We start from the raw sequence: 16313 nt of genomic DNA on the forward strand, positions 1-16313 counted from the left end.
GCACTCGGACGGAAGGCGGGGTGCACCCTGGACAAGTCTCCACCTCATCGCAGGGCCAACACAGATAGACAGACTCACATTCACACACTAGGGACCATTTAGTGTTGCCAATCAACCTATCCCCAGGTGCATGTCTTTGGAGGTGGGTGGAACAGTCACAGGGACAACATGCAAACTCCACACAGAAAGACCTCGAGCCTGGGGATCGAACCCAGGACCTTTTCACTGTGAGGCACACAGTTCCACCGCTCAAATTATGTATAAAACAAATAATAATATGCTTCCAGAAGATGTTTCAGATGTGAACCAGTAAATATGAACTAGGAATTTATGTGCTCAAAAGTAAAGGTATGAACAAATGTAAAACAAATATGTATATCATATAAAGCAGTTCATCTATGGAATCATTTACAATTAGAAAATAAAAGTATGTAACTCATCATTATTCCAAAGACCTAGAGTATATAAAACACTACTATGAATAAGTATAAAAGAGAATAATGAATATCTGTATAGACATAAAATGCTGACTATATGTAGCATGTTTTTTTACTGTATACCCTCATCTTTTCAGTTAAATCTTTGTTAATTTTCTAATAAAAGTACACAATGTAAGTTAATGAATGTACTTAACCGAATAAAACCATATTTACAAAACAACCTATTAAAGGTGTTGTTTGCAACTTCCTTACAGTAACAAATAAGCTTGTGTTAACATTATTGGTTGAACAGAACACATTTGTCTATATTTTTTTTACAAATGCAAAGTTAATGTAACTGGGCCGAATAAATAGATTGGCGTTGACGGCGGTCACTAACTTGGTCTCGTCAACACGTACGCGCAGGGAGCGCGTGCACACGTACAACAGCCATCCAAGAGAAGCAACGAACAATTTGCAGTCATGTTGTTGTTATGAGAGAATATACATTTAACACCTAAAGCTAATGTGCATGCGTGTTACGTACATACGTCATTACATACCGGAAGCTACAACAGGGCGGGATGTTCTCTGTAAAAGTACATTGGAATGTGGGCGCCATCTTAAAATCCGTGTAAATGTTGCAAACAGCTCCTTTATTGGTAAAAGCATATGAACAAAGTTCTGGTTAGACACACAACAATGACGTCACATGTTATATGTGCTGATGTTTTTAGACATCCAAACGAATCAACGTCTTGACAGTTTATTTCAAATCCTCCTGTCAGGTTCAAACACAGATGACATCTATTAAACAGACAAGAAGCAAGGAATCTAACAGAGACAGAATTCAATTTAGCTCATTGAGGAGAAACGTCTGGGCTTCCACAACGCTCTGGCAAAAGGTTGCACGCCTCCTCTTTTATTTGGACTTTCCCTGATTACATGGCAACAGCTGTTTCTAAGGGGAGAGGGGGTCGTAAACAGCCGTCGACCTTTGGTCACAAAACAGTTCAAAGAAAAGATGCCTGGAGCTTGCGTCAGTTCCTGCTTCCTCTCCACTTTGTAGATCTCGGGTCAAGACAAGATCTTCCTGTGGATTACAATAGATCAAAGAAACCGACACCTTCATGTCGCTTCCCATCCTACACAGTGGAGTTTTACAAGCCTTTTGCTTGGTAAGATCAAAGACGGCTTTTGTCCTCTCGCCGGGAACTCATGGCAACACAAAGTTTTGTGATAACTTAGATACAATTATTCTGACACCTGCATCTTCAATTTGCTGCTGCTGTTCTCACCAGCACACTTGTGTTTCTTACACTGGTACTTATAAGAGAATCGTTCACCACACACACTGCAACTAAACACTTTCTCTCCGGTGTGTATTCGCATGTGTCGTCCAAGTGTCGCTTGGTCACAGAAGCTTTTGTTGCAGCTTGAACAGAAACATGATTTCTCACCGGTGTGCGTTCGCATGTGCACTTTTAAATTCTTCTTGTGTGCAAAACCTTTGCAACAGATTGAACAGGTAAAAGGTTTTTCTCCGGTATGTACTCTTGTGTGTCTTTCCAAATGGTACTTTTGAGGGAATGTTTTATTGCAAACTGAGCATGGGAATGGTTTTTCTCCGGTGTGTGTTCTCATGTGTGTTTTCAAATCGTGACTTTGTAAAAAACCTTTAGTGCAGACTGAACAAATAAAAGGTTTTTCTCCAGTGTGCGTTTTCATGTGTACTTTCAAATTTTGACTTTGTACAAAACCTTTACCACAGACTGAACAGAGAAAAGGTTTTTCTCCGGTGTGCATTCTCATGTGTACTTTTAAATGCTGTGTTTGTACAAAACCTTTACCACATTCTGAGCAGGAAAAAGCGTTTTCTCCAGTGTGTATTCTCATGTGTACTTTCAGATCACAGCGGTAATTAAACGTTTTGTCACAGTGAGAACATGGAAAGTGTGTGTTGTCAGTGTGACATGTCTTATCATCTTTAGAGTCTTCATCATCATGTTCTCCAGTGTGTAATCTTTTGTGTCTTTTCAAACATTGACTTTGTGTAAAACTTTTGCCACAGATTGAACAGGAAAAGGGCTTCTCTCCAGTGTGTATTCTCATGTGTACTTTCAAATTTTGACTTAACACAAAACTTTTACCACATACTGAGCAGAAAAAAGGTTTTTCTCCAGTGTGGATTTGCATGTGTTCTTTCAACCCGTTTTTTCTTGAAAAACATTTCCCACATCCTGAGCAAATAAAAGGTTTTTCCCCGGTGTGTGTTCTCATGTGTACTTTCCGATAGCGATGACTAAAAGTTTTGTCGCAGTGAGAACATGTGAAGTGTGTGTTGTCAGTGTGACATGTCTTATCATCTTTAGAGTGTTCATCATCAGTGTCAGGAGAGTGTGACGTTGTGTCCTCACTATCTGATAGTGGAGCTAAGAGCTTGTCTGCTTGTGATCCTCCACAGTGGTCTCCATCAGCTTCTGTTGTCATGTGTTGAGTTGAGCTGCTGCTTGGAGGCTCCGCCTCTCTCTTCTCCTCACTTTCACCTTTGACCTCATCATCCTCACTCTTCACAGGGACACCAGTCACTGGGAACTCCTCCAACCATTCAAGCTGATCTCCCTCCTGACTGATGCTGTGTTCCTCCTCTTCCTCTTTAATTTGGGGGCTCAGTGGGTCCTCCTCTTCATTTTTAAGGTGCAGATTCTGTGGCGCCTCCTTTTCCTCTTTAATGTGGGGGGGTTGTGGCTCCTCCTGCTCCATCCTAAATCTCCACTCCTGCTGCTCGGGGAGAACATTTTTTTCACAGACGTCTGCAGGACACAAAAAAACAAACACATGCTTCAGAATTGTCCAGCTTTGCTCAGTCACATGACACATTCAGTACGTTTAGTACTATAGAAAAACAAGTTATGGTATGAACTTGCCCAAGTAAATAAGACCAAACCGTGTGGGGGAATTTTTTTTCCCACAAGTATGGGCAATACGGCATTGAATGTTTATTGCAATATATTATTCAACAGATAAATTGATTTAAAAAAAAAGGAAATGATGTAACATATTAAATCATTGCCATTTGCATTAATTTTCTCAAAACTATTATTTATCTAATTGTTGATTTACTGTTAATATCTGGTTACATTTTGGCACAGGGGTTAGTGCATGTGCCTCACAATACGAAGGGCCTGAGTTCAATCCCGGGCTCGGGATATTTCTGTGTGGAGTTTGCATGTTCTTCCCGTGACTGCGTGGGTTCCCTCCGGGTACTCCGGCTTCCTCCCACCTCCAAAGACATGCACCTGGGGATAGGTAGATTGGCAACACTTAACGGTCCCTAGAGTGTGAATGTTGTCTGTCTATCTGTGCTGGCCCTGCGATGAGGTGGCGACTTGTCCAGGGTGTACCCCGCCTTCCGCCCGAATGCAGCTGAGATAAGCTCCAGCACCCCCCGCGACCCCGAAAAGGACAAGCGGTAGAAAATGGATGGATGGATGGATGGCATGCAAAGAACTCAGAAAATGTTTCCCATTTGGCAACTCTATCCTGTAGCCACGCCTCCTCAGCTATTATACTTCCTGTGTTTTGACCTCTGTTTTTTGACATTCGTCACGTCAAAAATGTACCTTCTCGCTGGCGACTAATAAATACTAACAGTGTTCGGATTGTAATCATCAAAGTATGATTAGCAGCAAACTACACAACCGTCAACGTTTCATATAAAAAAAAAAAACCACAAAGTGACATTTTGACGCAAAAATGAATGTTTAAAAATGTGGAAATCCACATGTCTGGAATTGAAACCGCATCCTACAGATGTCCAACATTCCTACGCTTTAAATGCCCCCGTATCACAGATATAGGGTCATAAAAACAAGATCTATTCATATTTTTAACCAGAATAGGGGAAAATATTTCCACTCTTTACATGTTTACACCATCAATGTTGATGCGAGTGGTGGTGCTGACTCGTGTCCCACAGGAAAAACACGAGTGATGACGTCACGACTATGTCGACAAATTTATTTGTTGGCGACTGTGGAGGGAAGTGCGTCAGCGCGCCTGCAGGAGCAAAGGTCACCGCCTCTGGCAATGGTGTCGAGGGTGGAGCACCATCAGCTAGGGGCGGGGCATGTGTGGGACGGCGAGACACAGCTGGCAGGTGATTAGATTTCACAGGTGGTACGTGTTAATCTAATCATCTGTTGTCTTTAACAGCAAGCAGCCGGGAGCAGAGGGGGAGAGAGGATTGGGAGTGACGGCAACGTCACGACATGCCGAAAGACACTTTTGAAAATCTTGTTAAAAACATTAAAAACTTTGTTGAACCTGCACGCTTGGCTGTTGTGCCGTGTCTACAGTGGAGCTGCTAGGAAGCGACTTCCACAGCGACAAATTTTATTTTCACCCTTAGTCATCGATAGCTTTTCTTCTCGTATGGTTTCTTTATTCATCGCTCCAAGCACCGTTTGTAAGTGTAACAATATAGATAAAACAATTCCTACTCACTTAACCCATGTTTGTTGTCTGTAGGAGTGTTTGTATACATATTTGTACGTGCTATCGTAATGTAATTAAGCTAGCGTTGTTAGAATGAGCTAATATGCTAACACCTTCACAAGTGTGTTTCAGTGTTATTAACTTACAACGGCATTCTTTTTATATTGTTACAGTTTCACAAATCCCTCTGTAAATTCACCAAAACGTCACGGGGGAGTTATTGAGTGTGTTCATCTGACTGGAGCGCTAACTTCCCCAGCTAGTGGGTCCATGCAGTCTGAGTATTTGATATTCAATTATTGGAATAATAGAAATAATATAAGAGAATGACGGCTTTTTATTAGTCATACTGCTGTAAGTGCACTACTATTGTCAGAGTTTGTTGGTGACGAACCCCAAGATGCAGAGAAGGCGGCAGGCATTGTGCGAGGAAACATGATTTAATTAAACTCTATAACCAAAAACAAACAAAAGGGTACAAACAAAAGGCGCGCACAAGGCGGAGAACAAACTAGGCTATGAACTAAAATAGCACAAAGGCTAACTGTGGACAAGAAACAAAAACACTTACTGTGACACGAAGGAACTATGACTAGAGCGGAGTGAACAAAAGTAGACAGAGCTACAACGAAGTATAGTGACAGGTAGTAGTGGCATTGACAGGTAGACACTACAATAATCCAGCAGTGACTGGAGGGCAGGGCAGGTATAAATAGCAGCTGGCTGATTGGCACCAGGTGTGGCCCCGTGCCAATCAGCCACAGCTGAGGGGACAGCACTCAGAGAAACAAACAGGAAACAGAACCAAAACAAGAGCGCTGACAGGAAATACAACCAACTCAGAGGAAAAACTAAAACACAACCAAACTGTCAAGGGCAAGCCTGACAACTATCAGTCATTACACCACAGATAAATTTGTGTTTACTATATGAAATATTAGGATTTCACTACACTGCAAAAAGTCAGTGTTCAAAAACAAGAATAAAAAATACAAAAATTAGGGGTATTTTATTTGAACTAAGCAAAATTATCTGCCAATAGAACAAGAATATTTGGCTTGTCAAGACTTTCCAAAACACGTAAAATTAGCTAACCTCAATGAACCCCAAAATAAGTATATTCCCACTAATAACAACTGTACTACTATATGAGTACGTATTTTCTCTTGTTTCATTGAAAATAAAACAGCAAAGTCCATTTGGCTGTCATCTGTTTTAATATGAGACACAATTGTGTCAAAGTCATGATTTTTTTGTTCATGCTTGAAATAAGAAATGATGACTTTAAAAAAGTAGTTTTATACTTGTGAGTGTTGATGACACAGCTTTGCAACAGTTTCTATTCTAGTTTCAAGCATGTTTTACTCAATATAGGTCATCAAATCTCAGCAACAAGCTGTAATATCTTACTGAGATCATTTAGGACCAAAACACTTAAAACAAGTAAAACACTCAAACATAAAATCTGCTTAGTGAGAAAAATTATCTTATCAGACATAAAATAAGCAAATATCACCCTTACTTAGATTTCAGTTTTGCAGTGTAGTAAACATCTCATTACAGTTGCACAATATAAATGATATAAATTTTGCCAAGTATAGAGCCTTTATTATTGTAGTCATATGATAACGCATGTTGATGACACATTCTTTTGTGTCAGCAAATTTGACAGCGACAAGCCAACGAGTGCATCCTCAACACACTGTAGCGTCGTCACTAGCGGCTAACATTCCTCCACAGTGCAAAGCGGCAAATAACTAAGTTTATTACAATATCACTATCACTGGAGGAGGAGGAATAGCGAAAAATGTTGTACTACACACTGTAGGAGGATATGCTAACCGCAAGCTAGAGCTCGTAAATGTAAACAAAAGGTGGGCAGATGGATACAAATATCGACAATAACGATGCCAAGTATAAAGTACAGTTGTGCAGGTGTTTAAGCATCATTTGACACAGACTTGTCCAGTTTTTTCCACTTTTTCACCCCAATGTTTATAAACGCTGTCCTCCACGATGGCTTGAGTTGTGACGTTGGTGAAAAAAATGTTCTAGGTTTCTGTTCACTGGCTTCAATCACGCATGAAATGATTTGTTCTACAGCCACAAAGGTTGAACTTGCACTTACCATCTTACACAAATAACTCTGCTTTGCTGTGGGCTTTCGTAATATCCACCGCTAGCTAAACTCTACTGTAACATACACAGCACCGCCCACTTATGCTGAAGAAATTCTAATCGGGCTGCACAGCTAATTAGTTTATGAATTTGTTTTATATTAAATTATTGTCTATAGAATTTTTGAGTCCTTCCAAGGAAGATATTTTAATAGAATTTAAAGGCCTACTGAAAGCCACTACTACCGACCACGCAGTCTGATAGTTTATATATCAATGATGAAATCTTAACATTATAACACATGCCAATACGGCCGGGTTAACTTATAAAGTGACATTTTAAATTTGCCGCTAAACTTCCGGTTCGAAACGCCTCTGAGGATGACGTATGCGTGTGACGTAGCCCGGCGAACACGGGTATGCCTTCCACATTGAAGCCGATACGAAAAAGCTCTGTTTTCATTTCATAATTCCACAGTATTCTGGACATCTGTGTTCGTGAATCTGTTTCAATCATGTTCATTGCATTATGGAGAAGGAAGCCGAGCAAGCAAAGAAGAAAGTTGTCGGTGCGAAATGGACGTATTTTTCGAACGTAGTCAGCCACAACAGTACACAGCCGGCGCTTCTTTGTTTACATTCCCGAAAGATGCAGTCAAGATGGAAGAACTCGGATAACAGAGACTCTAACCAGGAGGACTTTTGATTTGGATACACAGACGCCTGTAGAGAACTGGGACAACACAGACTCTTACCAGGATTACTTTGATTTGGATGACAAAGACGCAGACGTGCTACTGTGAGTATGCAGCTTTGGCTTTTTTTTGCGTATGTACGTAACTTTTTTTAAATATATAAGCTTTATGAACCTTGGGTTAGGTGAACGGTCTTTTGGGCTGAGTGATTGTGTGTGTTGATCATGTGTTTGAATTGTATTGGCGTGTTCTATGGAGCTAGGAGCTAGCAGAGGAGCTAGGAGCTAGCATAACACGTACCGTACCGTACGTGCGCGTCACGTACGTAACTTTTAAAAAATATATAAGCTTTATGAACCTTGGGTTAGGTGAACGGTCTTTTGGGCTGAGTGATTGTGTGTGTTGATCAGGTGTTTGAATTGTATTGGCGTGTTCTATGGAGCTAGGAGCTAGCAGAGGAGCTAGGAGCTAGCATAACAAACACGCAGGTGTTATTATGCAGGATTAATTTGTGGCATATTAAATATAAGCCTGGTTGTGTTGTGGCTAATAGAGTATATATATGTCTTGTGTTTATTTACTGTTGTAGTCATTCCCAGCTGAATATCAGGTACCGTGAGTATGCAGCCTTGGCTGCTAAACATTCGATAACTTGACCGTATGTGCGCGTCACGTACGTAACTTTTTAAAAATATATAAGCTTTATGAACCTTGGGTTAGGTAAACGGTCTTTTGGGCTGAGTGATTGTGTGTGTTGATCAGGTGTTTGAATTGTATTGGCGTGTTCTATGGAGCTAGGAGCTAGCAGAGGAGCTAGGAGCTAGCATAACAAACACGCAGGTGTTTTTATGCAGGATTAATTTGTGGCATATTAAATATAAGCCTGGTTGTGTTGTGGCTAATAGAGTATATATATGTCTTGTGTTTATTTACTGTTGTAGTCATTCCCAGCTGAATATCAGGTCACCCCCGGCTCTCACAGCATCTTCCCTATCTGAATAGCTTCAACTCCCCACTAGTCCTTCACTTGCACTTTACTCATCCACAAATCTTTCATCCTCGCTCAAATTAATGGGGAAATTGTCGCTTTCTCGGTCCGAATCTCTCTCACTTCATGCGGCCATCATTGTAAACAATAGGGAACTTTGCGTATATGTTCAACTGACTACGTCACGCTACTTCCGGTAGGTGCAAGCCTTTTTTTTATCAGATACCAAAAGTTGCAATCTTTATCGTCGTTGTTCTATACTAAATCCTTTCAGCAAAAATATGGCAATATCGCGAAATGATCAAGTAGGACACATAGAATAGATCTGCTATCCCCGTTTAAATAAAAAAAATTCATTTCAGTAGGCCTTTAAGACATTCTAAGGCCTTAAATTCAAATGATCAGATTTAAGACTTGAAGTCTATGAGCATGAACGGATTAAGTCTACTTGGATGAGAGGCCAAACGTCTTCTAAGACAAAGTGAACAGTCCAGTTGTGATGGACTGAATGCCCTGAGAATAAAATTATATGTGGATGTTGTGCTTACTTGGACTGTGAAGAAGCTGTGAGGACTCAGGTGGTTTGTCTTCATGCTCTTCAGTCTTCACAGAGACAACAGTCAGTGGAAACTTGGTGAGATCAGCCTCCTCCTGCCCTAGAAGACGCTCTTCCTCCTGAGTGAGCCACACTTCCTCCTCTTCCTCTTTAATGTGGGAGGGCTGCTGGATGTCTGTTGGGTAAATAAGTAAATCAAGATTAAGGAAGAAGAGAAATAGTTTTTGACTGACGCTGTTAACACAATGAGATTATTTGTGTTCTTTTGTGTGCTGTGTTAAAAGTGTCTAGCTAAACAATCAATAACACAGGAAAAAGTTCCTTTTGTCAAAATGGGGAGCAACTTGAAAAGCCTTCATACTTCTAACATTAACCTTGTAATGGCATAGTCCGACACCCAACCATAAATTACATATACTTTTCAAATGTTCTTGTAATCAGACAATATTTTCGGTATGTTCGATGGAATTTTTTATTTATTTACTTTTTTAGGTGCAAATTCCATCTGATATATGGTTTGATTGATTGATTGAGAAGTTTATTGACATCTTAAAGAATTTAATCCATGTGATGCTTTAAAAAGGCAAATGGATGGCACAAAAAGCCAAAAGGCTTGTTTCCATTGTGGTCCATTAAATATTCATCACATTTGATACATTCACTAATAAAATATACATAACCTGTAACATGTATATAAAAAATTACCTAATTTTTTTTAAATAAATGTTGTACATATACACAGTATACATGTCAGGTGATTTGAAAAACTATATACAGTGTTTCCCACACATTAATTTATTTGTGGCGGCCCGCCACGAAAGAATTACGTCCGCCACAAATAAAAAATAAAAAAAATAAAAAAAAATTTAAAAAGTATTTTTTTTAATAATTGTTTTTTTTTTTGTCCTGTCCAGCTTTTCAGGCAAATCATATAGTTGATGTAGATGCCCATATAGGCTGTTCAGATTTACTTTACAAAAGAGAAGTGTAGGATACTTCTCTTGTTGCCTTATTTGTATTTGACCACTACTGTTTTCTGTTTATTTGTTACTGACTGTCGCAGGACACCTCTGCCTCTGTTTCACTTTATGTTGCTGGTAAATAATATGGTTGCAGTAGTAGGCTAAAGTTAAATTATTTAGTATGCCCTAATTAAAGGGGCAGAGCTTTAAGAGACATTTTAGCTTTTATATTTTATAAGATATATTTTTTGTAAGAACCACAATTAATAAATATACTTCAGTGAATAACTTATTGTTCAAATCTGTATATAAATATGTACATAAAGTGTTGTAATTATCTTGTAAAATGGATGGATGGATGGACGTTTAAAACAAAACTGTTATTATTTATTAGTAAGTATACATTTTTTGAGCCTTTTTAGAGAAAATCATATCATTGTAGTAAATTATGCAAATTACTCGATGATGTCATGGTGACCACGCCCATAGCCACGCCCCCAACGCCACAGGTATCTTGGCAGTTTATGGGAAACACTGATATATACAAAAAATGGGGGGGGTGGGGGGGGGGTGTATACACTATGTACATGAGATCCCAAGAAGTATATGAATAAGAAGACATTCTTATTCATATACAGAACACTTTCAGTAAGTCGGCCTGGTCAGTAAGGAGCGCAAATGTGTGGAACTCAGTACCTGAGGAGGTTAAACTGGTCACCACTTACAATACCTTCACACAAAAATTTAAAATGTGGCTTATCAACGCCTGCAGCTGCCAGCACTAAAAGATGAGCCTGCTTTGATGCTAAGTAATGTTATGTTGTGATGTTGTATTTTATTTTTTATCATATCGTATATGTATTTTTCTCTCTCTTTCTTTTCTTTTAACTTGTAATTGTACTGCCTTTTTTACACCATGGCCAGGGGACTACAGATGAAAACTAGCCTTCTGGCTAATTCTGGCTTTTTTAACCATGTGTAGTCATGTGCTTTATGAAATTGCAGTGTCCCCTTTGAAATAAACTCATCCGTGCATCCATTTTCTAACGCTTGTCCCTTTCAGGGTCGCGGGGGGTCACTGGAGCCTATCTCAGCTGCATTCGGGCGGAAGGCGGGGTACACCCTGGACAAGTCGCCACCTCATCACAGGGCCAACTATGATAGACAGACAACATTCACACTCACATTCACACACTAGGGACCATTTAGTGTTGCCAATCAACCTATCCCCAGGTGCATGTCTTTGGAGGTGGGAGGAAGCCGGAGTACCCGGAGGGAACCCACGCAGTCACGGGGAGAACATGCAAACTCCACACAGAAAGATCCCGAGCGCAAGATCGAACCCAGACCTTTCGTATTGTGAGGCAGATGCTCTAACCACTCTTTCACCGTGCTGCCCGAAATAAACTCATCTTGATCTTAACATAATGAACCTTTTTGAACAAAAAAAAATTACATATGATGTAAATAAATTTAAAAAACTAATTCCAAAACTACTTCAAACTGTCATACTATGTTTTGTCAACATATTAAATATTTATCTTCACTTTTTTGTGATTTTGGTGGCTGGGTCAAAATAAAACCAAAGCACTGCATCATTCTCACAAGACAATTCGCCTTCCAATCGACAATCTATATAGAAAAAATAAGTGAATAAATAAATATGACGTAAGTAAACATGTGAGAGTAAGAAGTAAACAAACCTGTTCTGTGTAACACAACTTGATGTTTCTTGAAAACAGCGTCCAGTAGTTGATGTTGTCGCTCCTTCTCCTCTTTTGTTGGACAAAGTTCCTCCTCGTACTCTGCTATCGTTCTTTCGCACATTTTCACACAATCACAACACTTTACTCACTACACTTGATCTCTGCTTAGCGATGTGTTTTGATCACTTCCGCCTCTCTTTCTTAGCAGCTAACAAGCTAAGCTAACTAGTAAGCTATGCTAGCACGGATATCTTCAAGTTAACGTGCACTCAGACTAATGTATCCGGATACAAACAATTAATAACGATATTTACTCTATTACACGACACAAATGTGTACATGTACGTGCTGAATAACAACACAGTACTGTAATAACCACAATAACGTCTTCCCCGTCGAACGCCATTTTGCTTGTTCTTCGTCCTGTTTAGTTCACGCGCAGTGTTGTCAGATATCGCGAGAGAAACAAGTACAAACAATATAGTAAAGTAAACATGTCTATTGTACATTTTCAAAATAAATACACTATTTCCGTTCTAGTCCTCAAACATTAAACGAGATATTAAAAAAACACTCTCATGAAGAAAGAACAAACAAAAGAAACGGGGAAAAATATTGCTCATTACTTATTAATGTGTCTTTGATGGTAGTCTTTTTTATGTCTTGTAGAATGTGGTAGGTTTTCATGACCATTTTGTGTTCTTTTGTCGTTACAGGTTGCATTCACCTGACGTCACGTCCGGCTCATTACCAATACGAGGCTCGAAGCCAGCGATTTTTATTTTTTATTTTTTTAATTATTGAACAACAAACATACATTTATAATTCACACAAAAGTCAAGGCCCTTTCAATATCAAATAAAGAAAACATAAGCAATTACAGATAATAAAAAATAGGGGGAAAAAAATAGGAAAAAAAAGGGCTACCTAAATCCCTTTAAATGTTTTTAACAAAGATACCAATTTAAGGGCTTTTGTACTCTTAATCATTCTCCCAGATTTGATTGATAATTTTTTTATTTTTTTATTTCTTATTTTATAAACCTTTATTTATAAATTGCAACATTTACAAACAATTGAGAAATAATAATAATCAAAATAAGTACAAAAACCGTACAAAAACAGCGCCAGGGGGTTGTAAACTCAATAAAAGAATGCAAAAAAATAATAATAATAAAATAAATTAAAATAAAATTAAAAAATAAAAAAATTTAAAAAATATATATATATATATATATATATATATATATATATATATATATATATATATATATATATATATATATATATATATATATATATATATATATATATATATATATATATATATATATATATATATATAAAACAAAGTGCAAAGCCATAGGCTCACACAAATTCAGTAAATAATTAAAATTTGGAACACAGCATCATAGTTTTCACAGCCTTTTGGTTGTTAGAGGTAGTGAGTGTTTTAATGTAGAGTTCTAATTCTTTTTTAAAGGCACAAAAAACAGGTCACGTATTGAGAAACTTATATTTATGAATATAAAACTTAGCCAATAGTATAATGAGGTTGCAAAGGTAAAATTTGTCATACAGTGTATATCCAAATAGCACATCTTTAAAACAAAGCACACATGTGTCATGAATATTGTCCAGGATGAAGCGACAGATGCCTGCCATAGTGATGGAGTGCTTTCACGATTTGATTGATAATTGTAAGGTAGGCCAGCGACTGTCTGTTGTCATAACGTTCTTACTTATGTTCTTCTTCTTTTTAATTTCCGGCAGACTGGACACGTCTTAGCCATACAGCTGCTCTCCAGTGGTCTTTATTTGCTTGATGTTCCCAGCTTAATATGCTTTTCAGTGAAATGTCCTCGTTTCCAGTTTCTGACAGTTTTGCGTGAATTTTAACCCTCTCCTCATTGTACTTCATTGCAGTCTTTGAGGATATGGGTTTTGATCGATTGAGACTTTTATTAGTAGATTGCACAGTACAATATTCCGTACAATTGACCACTAAATGGTAATAAGTTTTTCAACTTGTTGAAGTCGGGGTCCACGTTAATCAATTCATGGTAAAATTAGCTTTTGCTGGAAGATAATGAGATTTACCGCCTGAACAGGGACTTGAACCCTGGACCCTCAGATTAAAAGTCTGATGCTCTACCGACTGAGCTATCCAGGCTCTGTAAGGTCATGCTTTCCAGCTGTCCAATCACCAATCCTTAGCACACAGTGCCCCAGCCTCAGTCTTGTATACACCACACTGCCTTTCCTTCCCATTTTAAAACTTTGTGCGTGTTTTTTGTTGGATTGTAATGAAAAATAATACCTTCCCTCACTCTTATTGAGTGCATGAAATGTTTGGTCATTTTCTCCTCAAACACTACACCAAGACATTTACAAGTTGTTACCCTTTCATACAGCACCCACCCTTCTGTGGCCAGGTGTGGGGTGGAGAATAGTGGTGGACCTTGGCAGGCAGCTTTGTTGTCCAGGAGAGATTTGCAGCACCACACTATTGGGTGTGGTGCTGGACCAATGTGGAGAGGTCTGTGTTGCTGTTGGGGCTGACTGTGCCATTGGAGGAGGGGATGGAGGGGCAAAATATACTGACCTAGTGGCAGAATGCAGTGAGAACAGTTGGAGCACATGACTCTTCCCATTTGGAAGTGGGCACCAGTGGTTTTGTAGGAGGCTCAACAACGCACCTACTTAAAGATCTAGAGCTGAGGGGCAAGGAGCTACTCAAAGCCACCAAGGAGCCGGCTGAGAAGACAAAGAGAAGTCAAGCTTCTGGCTTTGGCTGAGGAGGCGAGACAAGGCATGGGGAGTGAGCAAATCATGAGAAAGGCTATCTGCGGGGGGTGACCCGGAGGCGTCCCTGTTCACTGCCCCGCCACCCGGAGATGTTCTGGGATAAGGGCCAAAACATTATTCCTCCATCAAAATAGCTCAGCTTCACAATGTTTGAATATTGACTGCTTATATTAATATTCTTCTATTGTTTTGCTTATTTCACTTTCCTCAAATAAAATGAACTGGATGAAAATGTCATTAATTGTCGCTACTGAGTGTAATTATATATAATTATGTATATAATAACCTTCCATTCTTCATCTTCATTACTATTTGATTTAGCTCTGACCTTATTTTATCCAGAAAGAACTTGACCATAAAAAGATGGCTGGACACCAATAAACTGTGACTAAACTTCAATAAAACTAAATATATCATATTTGGACATTGTAAAAGTGTAAAACACAAACTATGACGTGGATAATATTGAAATAAAAAGAGTAAAAGTAGTCACATTTTTAGGAGTTTTCATAGATGATAACGTAAGTTGGAAACTACATACATATCTTAGAAAGAACAACATAAAAATAACAGCAATATTAAATAGAACAAAAATACACACTCAACAGATATTATCTACATTTATTGTACCCAACTTTTGTTGATGCATACATTCCTTGTTGTATAAAGTTCTGGGGACATACACTACCGTTCAAAAGTTTGGGGTCACCCAAACAATTTTGTGGAACAGCCTTCATTTCTAAGAACAAGAATAGACTGTCGAGTTTCAGATGAAAGTTCTCTTTTTCTGGCCATTTTGAGCGTTTAATTGACCCCACAAATGTGATGCTCCAGAAACTCAATCTGCTCAAAGGAAGGTCAGTTTTGTAGCTTCTGTAACGAGCTAAACTGTTTTCAGATGTGTGAACATGATTGCACAAGGGTTTTCTAATCATCAATTAGCCTTCTGAGCCAATGAGCAAACACATTGTACCATTAGAACACTGGAGTGATAGTTGCTGGAAATGGGCCTCTATACACCTATGTAGATATTGCAGCAAAAACCAGACATTTGCAGCTAGAATAGTCATTTACCACATTAGCAATGTATAGAGTGTATTTCTTTAAAGTTAAGACTAGTTTAAAGTTATCTTCATTGAAAAGTACAGTGCTTTTCCTTCAAAAATAAGGACATTTCAATGTGACCCCAAACTTTTGAACGGTAGTGTACATATACAACTATAATCACAAAATAACATGTTTATTACAAAAAGGACTAATAAAGATAATTAACAACATGGATTATCCAGACCCAACAAATCATTCATAAAGTAAACGGTCTTGTATAAAACACAACTGTTAAAATAATGTATAAAGTAAATAATAATATGCTTCCAGAAGTGGTCCAGAAGATGTTTCCGATGTGAACCAGTAAATATGAACTAAGAGGGATTTATGTGTACTCAAAAGCAAAGGTATGAACAAATGTAAAACAAATATGTATATAATATAAAGGAGGTCATCTACGGAATAATTTACAATTAGAAATAAAAATATGTAACGCTTCATTTAAAAAAAAAAAAAAC

At 38.4% G+C, this 16313-nt stretch overlaps 1 protein-coding gene and 1 non-coding gene across 2 annotated transcripts; both read right to left on the reverse strand.

The window, feature by feature from the left end:
- Positions 1 to 1287: 1287 nt before the first annotated feature.
- On the reverse strand, positions 1288 to 12481 carry LOC133640607 (gastrula zinc finger protein XlCGF57.1-like). Its single transcript, XM_062034123.1, has 3 exons — positions 11938 to 12481; positions 9265 to 9447; positions 1288 to 3232 (listed from the first exon to the last, which is right to left on the reverse strand). The coding sequence occupies exons 1-3, from the start codon at positions 12059 to 12061 to the stop codon at positions 1674 to 1676; spliced, it is 1866 nt and encodes a 621-aa protein (XP_061890107.1). The 5' UTR covers positions 12062 to 12481; the 3' UTR covers positions 1288 to 1673.
- Positions 12482 to 14040: 1559 nt separating this feature from the next.
- Positions 14041 to 14113, reverse strand: trnak-uuu (transfer RNA lysine (anticodon UUU)). The gene has a single exon. It is a non-coding gene; the product is annotated as a tRNA-Lys (tRNA).
- Positions 14114 to 16313: the final 2200 nt, after the last annotated feature.

Source organism: Entelurus aequoreus, linkage group LG23 (genome assembly GCF_033978785.1).
Source record: "Entelurus aequoreus isolate RoL-2023_Sb linkage group LG23, RoL_Eaeq_v1.1, whole genome shotgun sequence".
NCBI classification, from domain to species: Eukaryota; Metazoa; Chordata; class Actinopteri; order Syngnathiformes; family Syngnathidae; genus Entelurus; species Entelurus aequoreus.